Here is a 20,885-nt window from a genome sequence, read left to right on the forward strand (position 1 = left end):
AGCAAATCACCTCTGTCAATAGTAACCACCTCTACCATCCCTGAAGAGCAGGTAAATAGCATTATTTACAGACAGAAAATGTTGGCTAAAACGAAATATTTCAGAGCTTCGAGTGATTGTTCTAAACATGACAATTAAAACTTAACATACCAGTCAAGGATACAGAGAGAAACCCTGTCTTCAAACAAACAAACAAAAAACCCTTAACATACTATACAATGTATGCTGTATGTGGGAATTTATATAGTTCTTTAAAAATTAAAGCAAAACTCTGTTTTCTCATAATCATGGATGTCAGAGTATGTGAAGCACTCAGATTCATACATAGTGTCCAGAATTTTACCAGTTAGGCTGAATCCCTAGCCCGACTTTTTCTATTTTTATCTATCTATCTTTCTATTTTTTATCTATCTATCTATCTATCCATCCATCCATTTGTTTTGTTGTACTTTTTAGTTTCTTTTTAAATTCTTTCTTTTTTTTTTTTTAACAATTGCTTAGTAGTACCATATAGAGGTTTATCCATTCACCTGTGGAAGGGTGTTTTGATTATTTCTAAGTTTTGACAGTTATGAAGACTGGAGACAAAAATGAATAGCTTTTTACATACATACTTTTTTTACTCCTTTGAGTAAATAATGTTGAGCCAATCACTACTAAGAAACCATGAAATTGCTCTCAAAATGGCCACATCATTTTGTATCCCTATCATCTTTGCCAGAATTTACTATTTACAAGTGTCCATTCTAACTAAGAACATAATGATGAGTATGTGATAGTTTTATTATTTAATTTGTAACTCCCTAATGATATGTTACCATCCTATCCGTAATTTGTTACCTTTTGAGCGTTGAGTATCTAAACCATTCTCATCCCAGTCTGTGTGTGTGGTTTTTTTTTTAATCTCTTACCCAGTCTATTTAAAAACAACAACAAACTTTTGAAAAAAAATATTTGTTTTATTATTTTTCAGTGTATGGCTATTTTGTCAACTTGTGTGTATTGAACCACATATGTGCCTGGTGCCCACAGAGGTCAAAAAAGTCCCTGGGACTGGAGTTAATGATGTTTATGAGACTCTGTGTCATTGCTGAGAATTAAGCTAGGGTCCCCTATAAGAGGAGCCACTGTTCTTAACTGCTGAGCCACTCCCAGCACAGCCCAGAGTCTCTGGAGAGGAGAATTGAACAGTAAGAGTCTGATGTGTTTATGTTTAATCCTATGGACTGTTCTTTTGGTTTAATGTAAAGAGCCATTGCCTAACCTAAGGTGATGTGTATGTTCTCCTGTGCTGTCTTCATTATCGAATTTTGCATTTATGTCCGTGACGTATCTTGTCTCTTAAGATGGGCTCGTGCTGTGTGGACCAGGCAGGTCCTGGGCTACAGAAAGCACATCATCCTCCCATCTCTGCCTCCTGAGCACCACGTGAGCATGTCACTCCCGCCTTAAGAAACACTGTGGTGTCCAGGTGTCTAGCATCAATATTTGATGGATTGTCCTCTCCCCACTGAGAGGACAATCCTTTAAAAAAAAATCTCAGGATCTTTTTTACTGCCATTGAGTGTGTCCATCTGTAGGCTATTTGTTTGTCCATACGTTTTGGATCTGTTTGTCCATACGTTTTAAAATATTGAACAAGCCCTTAAGAACTCAATTATGATACCAAAAAGAAAACTTAAACATGTGTTAAAAGTGTAAAAAAAAAATTTGCACAAGTGCTTTTGACCATGAGGAAATGAAAGAAAGAACTGTCTAAATGTGTCTTGTCTCAGAGAAATCAGTACTGGAAGAAACTAATTTAGAATAAATTAGGATGAGAACTCTGTGTATCAGACACATCACACATGGGCAACGATGCGTGTGCATAGAAACAGTGATAGCAAAAAAAAAAATATAGTGATAGCCTTCAACTATTTTGAACAAACTGAAGAACATCTGGAAATATGGTAAGAATTGCTTAGCACCTGTATTTGAGATAGATTCTATTAACTATTCTTGTTCTATTAGAAAAAAAAAAAGTCCTTTGGGCTTCTGATTTGTATTACACTAAATTGAAATTTTTAATTGGAAAAATTTCTATAGCTGTGTTTTGTTCTCACCTAAGCAATAGTATATCTCTTATTTTAAATCCCAGTATTTCCTACTTTTCTTTTCATGGTTTCAGCTTTTGTTAAAGTTCAAGCATGTTTTTAACTTTTGAATTAAAACATTCGTATGTGTGTATATTGGCATGTGTCCCCACCCATCACTCTTCCACTTCCTGCCCCTCCACCTCCCATTAGTCCTCCTTGTTCCCTTAAACTGGTTTACTTTCACTTTCATGCCACATAGGTTTTTTTTTTTTTTTTTTTTTTGTTTGGTTTGGTTTGGTTTGGTTTGGTTTGGTTTTTTGAAACAGGGATCTCTGTGTAGCCCTGGCTGTCCTGGACTCCCTTTGTAGACCAGGCTGGCCTCAAACTCACAGAGATCTGCCTGCCTCTGCCTCCCGAGTGCTGGGATTAAAGGCATGTACTATTACTACCTGGCCCATACAGATTTTAAAAAAGAAAAAAAAAATAACTACTGCATTGGATGCTCATAAAAGTACAATGGGGTTCAGCTTTTTGTTTGTTTGCTTTCTTTTGCTTTTTGACACAGGGTTTCTCTGTGTAGCTTTGGATGTCCTGGACTTGCTTTGTAGAACAGGTTGGCCTCGAACTCATAATGATACTCTTGCCTCTGCCTCCCCAAGTGCTGGGATTACAGGCAGGTGCCACCATGCCCGATTCAGAGTTCCAATTAAAACAAGCAATCATTGCTTTTTATATGAAATTTTTTAATATTCTAAGAAGAAATATGTCAAGATTTTAACAAAACTGTGAATGTTTCATTTTTTTTAAGTAGCTCATCCTCCAATCTCTCTCAGGAAAAGACACCCAAGGAACTGTTAGCAGTATAAAACTTTTTATTTATTTATTTATTTATTTATTTTGCTTATGGAATTTCATGGGAAAATTTTCATCTGAAACAAAGGGAAATACAGTCACTCTGCTTGAAGGTAGAATGGAGAACATGGTCCATCAGGCTTCTGTAATAGAACCTCCAGGCTTCCTAAAATACACGAAAACAAGTATCATTTGAAAAGACCAACTACTTAAATGGACAAGTGCATTTTCTATCTTTTTCCTGACACAAAACAGCCTTTACTACTGAATATTATATTGTGTTTAGCTCATTTATCTGCTTAGTATTTATTGTGTGTGCATATGCTCACAGGTGCTTCCATGCCACAACGGGATATATGGAAATCAAAGGACAATTTGGTGGAATGGTGCTTGTCCTCTGCCATATTGGATCTAGCATCAGCTCAGGTTGTCAGGCTCAGGAAGCAAGCACTTTTACCTCCTGACCTGCCTTGCTGGCCCTGTCTCTCTTTAAATTCACCATTAAAGATCTGTTTGGATTAGAGTTGAAATGTTCCCCCAAAGCCCACAGAACTAAAGGGCTGGTCTTCAGCCTGTAGACCTCGTAGGAGCCGCAGAAGCTACAGGAAGTGGGTCCTGGTGGGAGGAGTTAGATCCCTGGGGGCGTGCCTTTGGAGGGATTTGGGAATGGAGACTTACTTTTTCATCTGGCAGCTCTCCCCTGCCACACATTCCACGCCAGGCTTACCCCAGGCTCAAAAGCAATGGAGCTAACTAGCCATGGACTGAAGCCTTTAAAACTATAATTCAAAATGTCTGCCTTATAAGTGGGTTGTTGCACATAATTTGCAACCACTATAAAAAGCTGACCAATACAAGGTCTAATTCAAATTTTACCCCCATTTTTTTTTTCAGTGACAATGAAAACTTGTCTTTTTTTTTTTCTCATTATAACACCTTTCCACCTTCAGCATGATGTGGATATGTTTATGAAGATTGAAAGTTGTTTTCTCCCTTGTTTTAAAAGATTAGGGCCAGTAAGCTAGCTCAGCAGGTAAGTACTTGTCATAAAAAAATACCAACTTGAATTGCATCGCTAGGACTTACATGGTGGAAAGGGAGAAACAACTGTCAGCTGTCCTCTGACGTATATACACACCAGATAAATGTAATAAGAAAAAAAAACAACTTTAAGGTAATTTGTAGTGGGGTCAAGCTTAAAAGATTTTGCTAGGATAATATAAGCTGTTGGGAAAAAATAAAAAATAAAAATATTTGCTTCATCCACCAAGTGTGTGTGTGTGTGTGTGTGTGTGTGTGTGTGTGTGTGTGTGTGTGTAGTATTCCTTTGGTCTTCGGCAGGTATCAATGAAGTTTCTTCATCTACTTTAAAATGTCAGTAAGACCAATCGGTTTCAACACTTCTTAGAAAGGCAGCGAGGTGGGCAGGATGGGAACAGGCCAGAGTGAGAACAGAAACTGACAAGAGACTACATTTTGGTGGCAAAAGTAAGAAAAGAAAAGGAAGTCAAACCCATTCAAGGCCGCTAACCATGAAACTGACAGTTCACAGTACTGAGCACGAACTCCAGGGAGCAGAAGAGGCCCTTGGCCTCTCCCTTGATTATGAACTGTGAATTGTGTTTGGTTCTAATATGTTTTGAACCTCAACATTATGTATTTTGAATTCCATCCTGATGCAATTAGCTTCTGGACACAGTTTTCTAGCCATTACAATTGACCTTTTTCTTACCTCTGAACCTCAACAGAAGTCTCTTCTTGAGCTTCCTCTTTGTTTTGATGTTCAAATTTCTGGAGAAGCCTGGGACCAAGCAAACCAATCAGTAGGCTTCCAATTGGTGCTGTGATGAGGATGGCCAAAAATGCCACTGTCAGCACATCCATTCCATAATCTTCTAGCTGCCTCTCTCCGTGTGACCTTGCTGTATCCAGAGCCACAGACCCAATAGCGGCCTATGAAAGTTTCAGCACAAGGTTGAGAACATAAAACAAGCACGTGTTTCAAAACTGACATTTTATTGTTTGAGAAAACAAGTTGCTTTTCCTGTTGCTCAACTAAATCAAATTGGCCTTCTTTCAAAGTGTACTCTAGTAGGTCTGCTCATCTACAAAGCCTCCCTCCTTCCATGGAGAATAACTTCTTTATGCCACAGGTACACTTTAGTCGTGTAATATAAGGTCTGTACGTTTCAAAATGTTAGGAAAAAACAGGCTCACAGTACTAATGAAATATTGTAGATGATAAATTGCACTTGCAAAAGATGGAAATTGCTGTTGGCTTTGTAGTTTAACTTTAAAATTTTGTATTAATAAAGAAAACACTTACCCCATCTTGGTCTTTTGGTTAAGGTCAAGTTTAGTTCCTGTTTGTATCACTTTAAGAAATAAAAAGCTTAAAGGGGAGGTTGTATTTATTAGAAGAGGGTGAAATTTTAAATCAGCCTATTTTCTCTGGCGCATATAGTAGTTCTGAAAACAGTCTGAACCATGGAAGTGGTAGGCCTTCAAAATGATTTTAAATTTATTAAAGATCTGGTGAGTCCTTTGCCCCAGGAGTTGGTGAAGTGTTTCATTTAATTTGTGTCTATTGCAATGTATTATGAAAGTTCCCATTTTCTTTTAGAGGCCAAATGCAATATTAGTTCACACAGGGAAAGGTACATGAATCCGTCTGGTTAACTCCTTATACCAAAGAGAAGAACAATGTTTGCTTCTAAGCTAATAAGAGAGAAAATGTGTATCAGTGATAGACTGATAGGTGATAGACTCTCATTGCCCACAGGTTTCTGGGTGCCCCTTCTTTCTTCTGTACCAGAGCTCCTAGATTTCAGCTGATGAAATGAAACATTGCTGATGAAACAGAGATCTCATGTTTTCATTCTCTTTTCAACTAGATTAACTGCGTATCTGTGCCCTGGCTGCCAAGTGATGGTGGAGATCAGATACTGGCCTAGACTGTTACCCAGACTAGAATGGGCACATACACCTCTCCTCTCCCCCCTCTCCCCTCTCCTCTCTCCTCTCCCCCTCTCCTCTCCCCCCTCTCCTCTCCCCCCTCTCCCCTCTCCCCTCTCCTCTCTCCCCTCTCCTCTCCCCCTTCTCCTCTCTCCCCTCTCCCACTGGAAGATAATGGCAGCACAACTTGAACTATGGATAAGAGGCACCTGCTCAGAGTGACAATCACCCTGTCATCCCTGGAATGCCCATGTAGACTACTGGAAAGAAAGAAAAAAGTAACCTATTCAGTTCCTTTGTTACTTGTTAGGCTCTTTGTTATTATGGGTTAGGGTTCTCCTATGCAACAAATAACTGAACATTTTATGAATTCTTGGCAAAAACATCACTTATTGCATTGCAATATTTATTTATCTTCCAGTTCTGTTTTGTATATATGCATATGTATGTTTGAGGGTATGCATGCATTCATTGATTTGAAATATATTTCTTTAAAAAATATTTTTTATAAGAGATCACAGACCAAGGCACTAAGAACCACACACACATATGTATATATATTTGTATACATACACACCCATATATTAGCCTCCTTGTTTTTTATATAACAACAAAAGAGAAACTAAAATTCCATAAAAAACAATAGTCATTCTATAGCTATTCTTTATTTGTAAATTCAACTAACTGCAGCTCAGAAAAAGCACAGAAATTTGCATCTGTATGGACATGTGCAGACTTTTCCTTCATCATTACTCTCTAAATAAGTATAAGAACTATATATCAATATTAGTTATGACAAGTGATTAAGAGATGATTGAAAGAATGTAAATTAAGTTATAAGCAAACGATAAGCCTTTTATATAATATCTTGAGGGTTTGCACCATGCTAGCTCCTGTAAAGCATTTCTAAATTCCTTTTTAGGCTAGGCTTAGTGGCATTTCCCTCTGAGTTCAAGTCCAGCCTGGTCTACAGGGAGAGTTCTAGGACAATCAGGGCTGCAAAGAGAAACCCTGTCTCAAAAACAAAACAAAACAAACAAAAAAATCTAAATTTCTTTGCAATTACTCTTTCTTTCGTTATGTATAATGAATTATGTATAATGTATAAAGATCTGGACAAATGTAATTTATCATCAAACATATTCCTATTGAAGGATTTCCAAACATTAAGATGAGCCATACTCACTCGCTACTTCCTGCTTGCCTGCCTCCTCCCTTCCTCATTTCCTCCCTTCTTTTTTTCCCTCATTTCCTCCCTTCTTTTTTCTTGGGTGATGGGGATAAGAAGAGTTAAGATGGTTCTTTTCAGGTGACTTTTCAGTGTTTTGAAGGATAATAGTTCAACTCCCCTCTGGTCACCACTGCTTTCTAGTCATGTGGGAAGTTTTTGGAAATTTTTTACCTTTACTCTAGTGACCCAAAGAAATTTAAATGAGCCATTACAAATGAAACTTTTAGAGTAGATTAGTGTAAAATCTTCATAAACCCAACTATTCAACCATGTATTCACTCACTTATTTCTGTCATTTATCAACTGTTTAATTCCTCCAAATTTAGGTAAGTCTTCTTACTCCATATTTTATGGTGTCACACAGAGGTAACAATTAAAATGATACGCCTCTCCAGTGATCATTACTTACCTGGACTGTGGCCTTTGGAAGCCAGGCAAAAGAAGTAAATATTTTCTCCTTTATGTTAAAACCAGCAAAACACACCATCAGGAAAGTAGTCAGAATTCGTATCAGCACTGCAATGCCAAGAGTTGCAACACAAATGCCTGAAAGAAATATTCAGGTTTTAGAAATAATGGGATGATTGGAGAAATTACATTTCAAAATACTATCAATAGAAATAATGTTAAAATATTAAATACAAGATAGTTGCATAGGACTGTTAAAGAAATGAACAAGATGAATTATACCATTGTTTAAGAGCTTTCCTTTATAAAACCAGAATATTTATTTATTTATTTTGGTTTTTCGAGACAGGGTTTCTCTGTGTAGCCTTGTCTGTCCTGGACTCACTCTGTAGGCCAACTTCGCCTCATAACTCAAGAAATCCACCTGCTTTGCCCTGCTGAGTGCTTGGATTAAAGATGTGCACCACCATGCCCAGCTTAAAACCAGAATTTAATCACACATATTTGAATTCTTACAAAGGAAACTTAATTAGATGTTGAGCTGCTGGTTTGTCAAGTGGTTGAGAGAAAAGAGACAAGAAGTTGGAGGTATCCTGATGAGACCGAGATTGAACTTGTCCCAAGGAACCTCAATGCCCCTAATCAGCAGGAAGTAGTCTAAAAAGGTCTCAACGACCCCTTTTCCCACTGACTTTCTGTTTCTCCTACCTGGTGTTGGGGTGTTGGAAGGGATTAGGGTAGTGATCAGAGGTAGACATAAGAATCAAAATAAAGTAATGTAAAAAAATACGCCTACACCTTCTTGTGGGTGTTGAAAACAGTAGACATCAGTGGAGGAATGTTTTAAAGCAACAGTAACAACCAACGTGGATGAGAGTGCAGTGCAAAGACTGGATTTAGCTAGGTAATCTTGACGAGCACCATCGGCTGTGTGGTGGAGTGGAAGCTGGATGGGTGGGTTCCAAGAAAGGGACTGGAGCAGATATGAACCGAAAGGCTGTCCCTGCTGTTGAGACGGTCAAAGGTGGGAAACAGAGGCAGTGTGGCAGTTGACCGGGTAAGTAAAACGGAAAAGCCATCTATCATCTATCTATAGTTTCAGTATGTTTTAATTTTAATAATATTAACGTGCCACGTTCACCAACTTAAAAATCTGCCTCTGTCTCTGTGTGCCACAGTGAGTGTAGCGGTCACACACGGAAAGGACAACCTTGTGCAGCTCGTTCTCTCCTTCTGCCTCTATGTGGACTCTGGGGCTCAAACTCGGGTTTCCTGGCTTGTGCGGCAATCACCTGTAGCTGCTGAGCCATCTTCCATGGCCCTCCATCTTCACCGCTTTTAAATGTGTAGGTCAGTGGCATTAAGAATATTCATGCTATTGTGTGAACAGACATTTTCATTTGCAAAATTTAAATTGTACACCCATTAAACAGCAATTTCCTATTTCCCTCTACCCCTGGCGCTGGAACCATAGTGCTACTTTGTGCCTTACTAGTTCAATAGTGCTCACGGAAGTGGAGTGGCGAGCACTTGCATTTTGTGACCATCTTATTTCACTTGACACAATGTCATCAAATGTCACCTATGTTTGGTATGTATCCGAAAGAAAGGATCTCTTTTTAAGATATGTGGCATTAGAAACTTGTCAAATTCTAAAGAGAAGAAAACCATAGGTGGCATATCAAACGATAGAAGAAATGACCAGAGAGATGGTGTTAAAGAGTCCCATAGGGCTGATGTCCCAAGTTCAGTCCTTGGAACTTGCTTGAAAAGCTGGATGCCGTGGCACTCATCTGTAATCCCAGCACTCCTCAGATGGGAGGCAGATATGCTTTGGCTCAGAAGCTTGCGGGGCAGCTTGCCTGGGATGTGCAGCACAGCGGCAGAAACATGAAAGACTCTGCTTCAGCAAAGCGGCAAGCGAGAACCTCCATGCATGTCCCTTGGTAGGTGTGTGCACCTGTGTTCACACTCAGATGTCCAGACACAGACACTGGTACATGGGTGCACCTGTGTTCACACGCAGACACACAGGCACTACCTCTACACTCACACGTCTTTTGAGATGAGTAAGAATAAAGGGAAGTATCTGCAATACAGCAGGAGTGGCAAGGAATAGGATTCCTGCTATGAGTGGAAGAATACTGGAATGTTAGGAGAGGAACGATATTTACAAATCAACTAACTGCAAGTGCAGTGCTGCCAATCAAGACAGGGGCTGGAGAGATGGCTCAGAGGTCAAGAACACTGTTCTCCCAGAGGTCCTAAGTTCAATTCCCAGCAGCTGCATGGTGGCTCACAACCATCTATAGTGAGGTCTGGTGCCCTCTTCTGGCGGGCAGGCACACATGCAGGAAGAATATTGTATAAATAATAAATGAATAAATCTTGAAAAAAAAAATAAAAGAACAAATCCCAAACATTTCCACCCTACGTGAACATTACGGAACTAACTAGCACCTTTAAAATTCTAGGTCTTCATTAGGACAGAGCTAGATAAACATCTTTATGTTGAGGGGCAGGCAATGGCTGATTTTTCACTTAGATTAACAAGCATTACTCTGTGGCCAACCTCTCTGAAGACTGAGATCATAGTTAGTCCTTTATGTAATTGTGACAATGGGAAACACATTCCCACTGAAGGTATCCCAGATCAGGATTTGAAGGTTTCAGCCCAAGAATCTCTATGAAATTCTTACCAACAGTGTCTGGTCTGAGAGACGCAATAGATACCTCTGCTCCAATCAGGCCAAAAAGAAGGGGCTGGAAAATGTCCCAGGCAACTGCAATTATCTTTTCCACCTCTGACTAAAAGAGAAGTAAAGAAAACTTCATTATGTGGAGCTATTACTGCCAAAAAAAAAATGGATTGTTTGATTTGGAATAAGAATTTGAAATCTATAAGTAAGAAATCAGAGGCAGATGGATCTCCGGAACCCTGTGGCCAGACAGCTAACCTAGCCAAATGTCACAAATCTACCCAAATAGTTGAGCACCAAGCTCTGTGAGATAGGAAAATTGGGAGTTCAAGACCAGCTTTGGCTACACAGTAAAACTGAGACCAGAACGCAATATGATACCGTGTGTCCAAAAGGGGAAAAAAAAAATCCAAGGCTAGTAATTTTAGCTTGCTTAATTTTGGCTTCACTGTGACTACACAGTGAAGGAGAGTATGGAAATATAATTCAGCATCACTGAAAGAGGAAGAAATAATGGGTTTTCTCTGTGAGATTATTTTTATTTTTATTAAATTTTAGATTTAATTTACGTGTGTGAGTGTTTTCCCTGCATATACTATGTGCACTTGTGGAGACCAGAAGAAGGTATCCGATCCTCTACAAGTGAGTTACAAACACTTGTGAGGCACTTTGTGGGTAGTGGGAATTAAGAGATAGAAGTGCTCTTTCCGCGTGAGCCATCTCTCTATGCCCTACTTTTTATTTGCAAAGAAAAAAGCCAGAGCTGTAAGGAAGGGTCAGAGAGTAAGGATACTTGCCACCAAGCTGGGACCTACATGTTTAAGGAAAAAACTGATTACTTAAGATTATACACTTTAGTAACTTGTAGAGTTGAGATTAGCTGGAGAAATCTAAGCTCATAGACTCTATATCACACTACGGGACAAGGAAGAGATACAGGTCCAGACCAAAGTTTGATGATGTGTCAAAGCTTGAAATGTTTACATTAGGGATGAGGCGACGGCTCAGTGGGTAGAGTGCTGACTGTGCAGGCATGAAGAGCTGCACTCAGCTTCCAGTGTCCAGGCAAAAGCCAGGCTCAGTATGCACAGCTCAGCGTCAGGGGTGGAGACAGGCAGATTCCCAGAGCTGTCTGGCCAGACAGTCTGTCTAAAGCACTGAGTTCCAGATTCAGTGAGAGATCCTACTCAAGAGCAAGGTGGAGAGCGACAGGAAGACAGATGATATGACCTCAATTCCCAGCACCCCATATGACAGTTCATAACTGTCTGCAACTCCAGTTTGAGGTAATCTAATACCCTCACATAGACATACATGCACACAAAAAAATGAAATATTAAAAAAATAAAGTATAAAGCAAAGTATAAAAAGGCTGTCACCAAATGCCTAGATGACTGGATTCACATGTGCAGAAATAAATTAGATCAGAACAGGACACACATTTCATCTATCAGGTTAGTAAAATACCCCAGGACATCATAAATCAATCCTCTCACAACGGCATTTCCTACTTAGTGACTTTCTTACTCTCTTCCACCCTTGTTCTACCCTTCCATCCCCCAACACTAGGTAGGGAAGAAAGAAGGATAGAGGGGAAGGGGGGCATCATTTTCATTAGACTACTTCCTGCTGATATGGGGTGTCAAGCTCTTTGGGGCAACTTTGATCTTCACCATCAGAATATTCAATTTCTATTTCTCATCTCTTTGTGCATGACCACTTGACAAACTGCAGCAACAGCAACCAGCAGCAGCAGGAGGAGGGGCTGCAGCTGCCGAAGCCCCTCTCAAGGCCCTGGCATTTATATACCCTCTCTAGAGTCCCCAAAATTCCAAATGTCATGCACTTGCAGAAACTATCTGCAGCTGTCAAAATAATGCCCCTGATAGAGTACAAGGCAAATCATAATCAGCTGCTGTGGACACTGTGGAGCAGCCCCATATCCCATACCTGTGATTAGAACAAAGACATACTCCCACAACATATCTGTGTTTTTAAAGAAACCAAAAATTCTCACTGCAGAAACTGGCTTGGCCTACTAAAAGAGCAAGTTGATATGACCAAATGTATGCACAATCATACTCTTCCCTAAGGCAATCCTACTTTTAGAGATTTATCCTATGAAGAACCTTAGAAAACATAGTATTTTGTTGCTATAAAGACATTTTTAAAAAACATTTTTCCAGCTAAGATTTTATATCATAATTTGTCAATGTTTTTCTTAGTAGTGTGCAAATAAGAGTGGCTTTTAGAACTGATAATGTGTTAGAGTCTAAGAAAGATGGTACATGTAAGGATTTATTGAAACAATGACTATTGTATCATAGAAATAGAACAAATTAGCATGTATTGGTAAGAAACTGATCACAATGGGCAGTGCTGGTGCACACCTTTACTCCCAGCACTTGGGGGGCAGAGGCAGGAGGATCTCTGATTTTGAGGCTAGCCTGGCCTACAGAGCAAGTTCTAAGACCACCAGAGCTATGCAGAAAAACCCTGTCTCAAAAAACAATTGTGGCCCAGCCATCTAGTGTGATGCTCTGCATCTATAAGGGAATGAGAAGAGATCATGATCATATGACCACAGTGTATTTTAAGCAAAGACAGTAAGTCATAAATTGATTGGTATATATGGGCAAAAAGCACCTGCATATAGACACTGGGTATATGTTTCTGTATGTGTAGAAAATAGCTCTTATGATGAAAGATTTTGCTGATATAACATTAATAATAAAGAGCTGAAAAGAAAGAATTTTATTAAAAAAGAGTCATGAGCACATGAAATTACAATGAAAAAAAGAAGTCTGAATATCTCAATTGGTAAGATATCAGATCTTCAACCTAAAGATAGCAGTGCACTCTTTTAATCCCAGCATGTGGGAGGCAGAGGCAGGTAGATCTCTGTGATTTCAAGGCCAGCCTGGTCTACAAAGCGGGTCCAGGGCTCTGTTACACCAAGAAACCCTATCTCTAAAAACCAAAAGAAAAAAAAAAAAGAAAAGAAATGACAATGAGGTTCACCTTCTTGTCACTCCACCTCATGCCTGCAAGGAAAGCCATGACCAGTGTACACAGTCCTCCTGACCCTGGAAAGCCAAAGTAGACACTGCTGAACACAGCGAACACAGCAAAACCCAGAACCAGGAAGGATCGCTTCCACACAAGGTTGCCCTGGACGAAAAAAAAAAAAAGTCCATTAGCTCAATTATTTCAAATAACTGATTTTTAACAATAAATCGTCCTATACCTAGGATTTAGATAAAAAAAAAAAACAACAATGTTCTACACACAACACTTGCATTGGTTAGATTTCCACTGCCATTATCAATCTTCTGAAATTTTAAAATAATATGTTTTATAAAGATAACACTTCCACCTGACTTTTTAATGTTAGAAGAATTAAGAGAGTGAAGGGAAACAAGCTGCGTTTCACTAAGAAAAAACTTCGACGAGAGATGTTTTACCATGTTGTAGTAAGATGCTGGAAGTCTTATTAAAGTATTTTGATACTAAACTGGATGCAAAAAGCCATTACAAATTTTGATTTAGTTGAATACTACACAACTCCCCTGTGTATCCTATTATTTTGTAACTGATACTGTTTTAGAATGAAATTGGAAATGTACATAATATTTGCAGATCAGTGTTAGGACCCCATGTAGGCAGCTTTCCTCGAACTCAGGCATAGCACCAGCAGAGCAATCAGCGACTTAAAACTGGGGACCCTTTCCTCAACTATGTCCTGCAATCAGCAATTTAAAAACCATCTCCTCAACTGTGTCTTGCACATCCAGCTCTGGGGAAGGTGTTCTAGAGTTCTAGAAGGTTCTCCCACTGACAATTTTATAGCTTGATTTTCTCAGTGGCTTTTTTTACCTGGTCACTGCTTGGAAAGTACTGAATAAAAAACCCAAGAAAAGATCCAGTGGCCACACCAATTACCACCTCCAAAATGCCTCTGAAGATGTTAAAAACTGTAGACCCTGGAAAACACATGGAAAGAAAAAACTTCCGTGAGGACGCTTAAACCCTTAATTACGCAAGCTCTAGTCTAACATCAAACTAAAGCAAATAGCCACATGGAAGGGGATTCTTCCAGACACTTCCTGTACGCTACACTAGTATATATATATATAAAAATATATATATATATATTGATTGTCAGTGCACATGACTTACTCCCCAACTTGTGCTTTCTCATATTTAATTACAGTTTACAGAATAAGCAGAATATAAACTAAATCAAAGTAGAATCTATGCAAGATTTTGCAATCGGCAGAGCTTTGAGGAACAAAACATCTTGGGATTAGCCTTCTGTTGGCACGTTCAGGGTCTGGCTACATTGTACAGTTCATTCAAACGTGATTTTCAAAACTGTTGGCATTATGAGCTTAAAAAATGAAAACAAAACGTAAGTATGCTGTCATTGGGTGTGTCGTCGGAGAGACCTAGACAAAGCCAATGGTAGTCTACCTGAGCCTCCTCCCTGAACACTGGTGTGTCAGTCACTAAAAGCTGAGCAAGCGGACGTGTTCATCAACGGCTGTAGCTTTTCCTTGCTGCAATGGGTGAGTTTGCCATTGTAAAACATCCCTGTTTAGATCGTCCAACGGGGCTGAGATAATTAACGGAGCAAAGGGAAGCGTGCCTTAGGAGAGTGCAAAAAAAGATTTCCCAAGGTGAAAACGGTCTAAAACTTCTGGTTTTCCTTGCTTAAATTTCCTTTAAACGTTTTTGAATTACACTTGTTCTGTATGTGTGGTGGTCAGAGGACAACTTGCAGAAGCCATCTCTCTCCTTCTACCACGCAGGTCCAGAGACTCAAACTCAGGCTGGTGGGCTTGGCGGCGGCAGGCGCCTCTGCTTGCTGAGCCACCTGACCTACCCACATCCCAGCTCTTAATCAAAGAAATACGCACAGAAGCAGCAAGTCAATCCAAGTAGCCTACCTTGGTGTTTATTACAGTATTTTGCTGAGTGAAGGCCTCAGTTACAAATATTGATGTAAGTAGAGAAAGGATATTGGGCCATTTTATGTGTTTTATCTGTGTAACAAGGGAAACCTAATTTACATGTACTTTAGAAAGAATCCAAATAGAGAGAAGGATAGCTAACCTTCAACAAATGTTATTTTTGGAAACACAGTCTTTGTCATTAAATGGAATATTATTTCACATATATAAAGAAGATGTTATGTAAGAATGTTGTATATTTTAACATAAATCTATTTAGAGAGATTATCTAGATTCATTAATTTTTCATAGTGCCTTTTTCACATGAGACAGCTGCAAAGAGTCTGCAATAAACAGTATTTGCTGTATATTAATAAATAGCTTCTATCTCATCGGCAAAAAAAAATATTATTTTATGTTATGGGTGTTTTCTTTGCATGGCTTTGCTCGGGAAATTTAATTCTGAATATCTTTCCTACATAAGCCGGGTGTGGCGGCCCACGCCTTTAATCCCAGCATGTGGGGAGGCCGAGGCAGGCAGAAGGCTGTGAGTTCGAGGCCAGCCTGGTCTACAAAGTGATTCCAGGACAGCCAAGGCTGCCCAGAGAAACCTTGTCTTGAAAAAGAAAACAAAACAAAACGACATTGTACACAAAATTGTGTTAAAAGACAAAGCTATTTTCTTTTCTTTTCATGTTTATTTTATATGTATGGGTGTTTTGTCTGCGTACACATGTGCGCCTGCCAGAAGAGGTTATCAAATCCCCTGAGACTGGAGCTACAGATGGTTGCGAGCCACCACGTGGCTGGGAATTGAATGTGGGTCCTCTACAAGAACCGCAAATGCTCTTAACCCCCGAGTCATCTCTCCAGCTCATAAAGATATTTTTCAATTGTCTTTGGACAAAAAGTACCAATGAGTCACTGTGGTTTCTTGTTTCTACAATAAGCATTTCTCTTATTTAAAACAAAATTCCCTCCCATAATTTTACTTGGCAAAGACAGCTTTCTAGATGGAGAACGGTGAGCTTGTGGAAAGCATCCTGCTGAGTGTGCTGGGGTTTCAGGCGAGTGGGTTACCAGCCTGACGAGAGCAAGGTCCTAGGTTCCATTCCCTTATCTAGCAACTAAAAGCAAAACAAAAGCCCATCCGTGAAGCATCATGCTCGAGACTTCTCAAAACAGAATGTACTGAATGAAGGCGAGGTGGTGCACACCTTTAACCTCAGCACTTGGGAGGTGACACCACAGAGTCAGCCAGGAGATGTTCGAGCTAGGGAAAGCCGAGAGCAGACTCCTCTAAGAATTCCCGTGTGCCTCTTGTTCTTGCCTCCTCTGTGATCCAAAGACAAACCTGTTGCTTTGAAGCCATGGTTCCTAGTCATGGCTACACTGGCTTCCATTCCCAAGGCTGCTGATTTAATTGGTCTAAGGTAATGCCTACAATAAAAAAAAAATTAAAGCTCCCTGGGTAATGCTAATACATAGCTAAGGCTGAGAACTGCGACTTTAAAGGTTTGTACAAGGGAAGCCTTAAGAATATAAGTTGCCTAGAGTCGTAGAGTAGAGTTAATCTAAAGATTAATTATCTATTAGGTCTTCATAGGGAATGGGAACATTCATAAGTTACAGAACAAGAAAGTAACATTGTGAAACCTGAGCTTACAGAAGACTAACTTACAAGGACCTAAGAAAAAGCTAAAGACAAGAGAACTGAAAATGCTCCTGTTTTAGAATCACAGCATTCCTCTCACTCTTGTGTGCCTGTCGGCAAAATCTACTCACCCTTTGTGTGGTTTCTACACTTAAACTTTCCTAGACCTCTTCAAGAAGAAACTATTCGTCTGTAAACCTCCCTACTCTCTATCTTCCTGTCCCGTACTCCATCTATAAGGCCAAAGAGGGGGACAAAACAGCTTCTGTTTTCTGACGGTTCTGGGGAGGGATCCAGCATCTCCCTTACAGGCATTGCCTTCAGCAATCACACCACGATTTAAACACTTTAAGAGAACAGCATGCTCTGGACAGGTGACATTACCTGTGGAAAATGCCACACCCAAGCACGTATTGAAGCCGGTGATGGCCAAGATGTCGTCGAAGCTGCCAGCAGCCATGAGTAAAGTTGGGATTCCTTTTTCAACCCCATAGCCTCCTCCCTGCAAAAGGAGCATTGAAGGCACCACAACAGCCGGAGACACAGCACCTAGGACAAAACTAAGACACCGTGGACTAAGCAAGCTGTTCATTATTCCCACCTCAAAATCCATAACAACACTTCCTTTTTTTCTATACTTTTACATCAGGTTAGGTTAGACATTGGATGACTGTAGTCTCTTAAACAGCCAGGAACACAGAAGCAGGAAGTTCTATAGAACACAGTACACACACACACACACACGCACACATACACACATATATATCCAGTTACGTTTTAAGGTGTGAAAAACCACCTCGAGCATTCTCTACTGCAACAGAGCTTCAGTTAGTTCTTGAGATGTCAAATAAGACAACAGACTCGAAGGAGCAGGCTATGAGCATGGGGGTGGTGGACTGGTGAGAGCAATAGGGGTAACACTGGGAGGCATCTTACGTACCCACAAAACTCTAAAGACCCACTTTGAGGACTGCACACACATGAACTCATTTCATCACTGCCCAAACAGCATGAAATAGACACAAGTAAGGAAACCGAGACAGAAGAGAGATGAGGTAACTGGAAATCACAGAGCTGGAGGTGGAATCTATTCAGTAGCCCTACTAAATTTTGGCTGACAGGTAAAAATTTCTTCTTGCCCATATGTAAACACTACATTCTTGCTGTGAACTTTTAATGTGTGCTTGTACCTCTCATGGCTCTTACCCACTGGACGTGAAAACATGACCCTGGAAGGAATGTGTAGGAGAACCACCAAATCGCAATGTCTGTTGGCAGAAGGTGCCTCTGGGGTTGGATCCAGCATCTAACTCCCAGGCTTGGAATCAGGCATAGAGAAGACCAAAAGCAAAAAGCAAAACAAAGCCCAACTTCTGAAGTTTAGTGTGGCAGGGTATTTTGTTATTTTACATAGGAAACCTTTCAGAAAAATGTAAAAGCTTAAATGAATGTCAGATGCATTTAGATGTGTTCTAGAGAGAAGCAGTGTAAGTGTGCCTGTGTAGTCCTCCATCGACAAGAGAGCTGAAGAATGGAAAGTTTCTGCCTGTTTTAAGGCAGTCATCTGGTTGGGCTTGAGCTACACCACCATAAATTAGGTGAAATGGTTTGGCCCCTACTGACTCAGCTTGGACCTCCACCATGATGGTGGCATGGTTCAGCCTGCCAAGGGTGTAGGGGGAGGAGCAAGAGACTTCTTTTATAGCAATTGGACCTTGGAAAGCTCTCTCTTTTGGCTTGGAAGTGCCCCCCTGAAAGGAGCTTCATGTAAGAGATAGGGTTTTTTTTTTTTCCCCTCTGGGCTTGCAGGAAAACAGAGAAGCAGCTGTCAGGACGCAGGTCAACAGTATTCTAGGAAAGAAAGTAAGGAGCCCTCTTGGATTTGGAGGAGCTCAGGAGAAATGTAGACTAGCTAGGTAGAATGACACAGATAAAGAGATTTCTAAACAGCTAGCAGTTTAGTTGTAGAATCAAGCTTGTAAATATATACTTGGTATATAGTTAAGAAAATAAAATTATCTTGCAGAACTAGCAAATGTTTACCTCAGTTTATGCCTCCTCTGTCTTTACTGGTATAAATATAAGGTAATTTGAAAGGATAAATATTACAGTTTAGTTTACTGCAATCACTACAAAAGTTGGAGACAGAGATACAACCTATATCTCACAGCCATGAGATGATGCTAACGTCCCTACAGTATATTTCATGGTGCTTTAAAGAAAATGTTATTTTACACTCTTTTAAATGGAATCAGTAAGTCCCAAACACCCCTTGGTATTTTTCTATGAAAAGGAAAAAAGTCATTACCCCAGTATGAACCCCCACTGCCATGGCAAACCCATCAGGAAGTGTGAAAGAAGGGCAGAAGCACATGCCTCCACAATGCAGGGACCCATGGCCAGTCGTACACACACCCCCTTCAGCTTCCTCAGGGCCTGAAAAATAAGAGTGGACACACTAAGACGTTCTATGAAAATTTGTGGACGGTACAACCTCCAGCACTTTGTCAGACCATGCTCTGTCCTGATGGGTTTGTCAGTTACTTAGTTTTATTCTTCGTTCTACATGTTTGAGAGACAGGGTACCCAGTCCTCACAAGAATCCCGCAATAGGTGACTACTGTTCCTCTTTTTAGATGTTATCCTTTACATGTTGAAGTCAGTGGCCTCAGTTCATGAAATTGGTGAGTACTGGGGCCAAGTTTATGGTCATGCAGGTGACTTTAGAGCCTGTGTTTACAACCCGAATACTATCTGACCATGCACTTCACTTGTGGCCTATGGCCCCAGAGTGAGGCCAGATGGGCCTCCCCTCCACAGTGATACCTGTTCCTTCAAAACATAGTTTGGGAACATCTGACTCCTGTGAGGCCCCGTAGAGTACAAAAGCCCTGCACGGAATAAACGCCTCCCTCTTTCTGAGAGTGCCACGTACATTGTCCACATTCATTCCCGAAGCTTAATGATTGTAAGCACTTGTAATATCAGAAGAACATGCTTACTATTCAACAATTAGAGATTCATACTCCTTACCTTTGAATCCAGACCGAGGCCAGCACGAACCAAAATGACGGAAAGGGCTATGCTCCTCAAGGAAGAGGACCACTTGTGCTGGATTTGGACATTCTCACTGATGATGGGGATGTTTCTCAAGAGAAACCCAGCAAGTAGCATGCCTGGAGTAGATCAAGGAGGACCAGTTACGTTTTCAAATAGGGAGATTATTTTTTTTAAGCACTTTACATGTGACAATGTAGTTTACCTTATGCTTAGTCTTTGGGTGAAACAAAGTTAAATACATCATTAAAACACATAGTAAATCAAAGGATCAAAGAGATACTTTATGCATAAAGTGATTAGAATAGTTACTATTGTCCAGATAATGGAATATAGAAGGGACACACAAAGTATAGCATTTAGAAGGAATAATTATCAAATCCTAAATAAGACGCTTCAGTCATGCCTGAGGACAAACAGTTCCTGGAGTTATTTGCAATGTCAGACTCCCTGAGCCATCAACAACAATTACCACTTATATGGATTCTGTTTTAGCTTCACAGAAGACAGCTTAGGAACACACACAGACACACACTGTAAAGGTTTGGAAGACAATCATGGCAAACGGACACTGCCCTGCCATGTCTGATGGTATTTCTTATTTACTGTTCACAGTTTGCTGGCTGCCTTCATTATTTTATATCAGATGAAGAACATAGACTCGGTAGTAGACAGAAGACCACAGACTCTGTTATACAGTGGACAAATGCTAGGAACGATAACACAGCAACAAGCTTTGAACCTTCAGAGGAACGAGACTAATAACCCTAACTGATGAAACTGAGAAAAGACAGGTGAACAAGGGGTCCAGGACAGCGGAGGGGGTAAAGGGCCAAGCAAGTGTAATTTTCTGGGAGAGAAAGTGGTTACCTTGAAGGTATGGAACTTTCACATCCTAGGAGCTGTGGATAACTCGTGTAACTGAACCCTGGTCCTTGTAAGGGAACGCTGCCCATGTTTAGGTCACAAGTAAAAGAAGGATCCCTCTTTCAAAGACCCTGA

General features: G+C 40.2%; 1 protein-coding gene across 5 annotated transcripts in view; it reads right to left on the minus strand.

Annotated features, from left to right (window-relative positions):
• Positions 1–2,946: 2,946 nt before the first annotated feature.
• Positions 2,947–20,885, minus strand: part of Slc9b2 (solute carrier family 9 member B2) — a 33,860-nt gene continuing 15,921 nt past the window's right edge. For all 5 annotated transcript variants that reach the window (XM_060392665.1, XM_021653627.2, XM_021653626.2 and 2 more), the window contains 9 exons: positions 19,860–20,002; positions 19,135–19,262; positions 17,211–17,386; positions 14,097–14,203; positions 13,242–13,391; positions 10,221–10,329; positions 7,523–7,659; positions 4,660–4,880; positions 2,947–3,093 (listed from right to left, as the gene is read on the minus strand). In XM_060392665.1, the coding sequence (XP_060248648.1) occupies positions 3,063–3,093; positions 4,660–4,880; positions 7,523–7,659; positions 10,221–10,329; positions 13,242–13,391; positions 14,097–14,203; positions 17,211–17,386; positions 19,135–19,262; positions 19,860–20,002 (1,202 nt within the window). In that variant the 3' untranslated portion in view covers positions 2,947–3,062. The remainder of the gene's footprint in view (positions 3,094–4,659; positions 4,881–7,522; positions 7,660–10,220; positions 10,330–13,241; positions 13,392–14,096; positions 14,204–17,210; positions 17,387–19,134; positions 19,263–19,859; positions 20,003–20,885) is intronic.

The sequence above is a fragment of the Meriones unguiculatus genome, chromosome 10 (genome assembly GCF_030254825.1).
Source record: "Meriones unguiculatus strain TT.TT164.6M chromosome 10, Bangor_MerUng_6.1, whole genome shotgun sequence".
Taxonomy (NCBI): Eukaryota; Metazoa; Chordata; class Mammalia; order Rodentia; family Muridae; genus Meriones; species Meriones unguiculatus.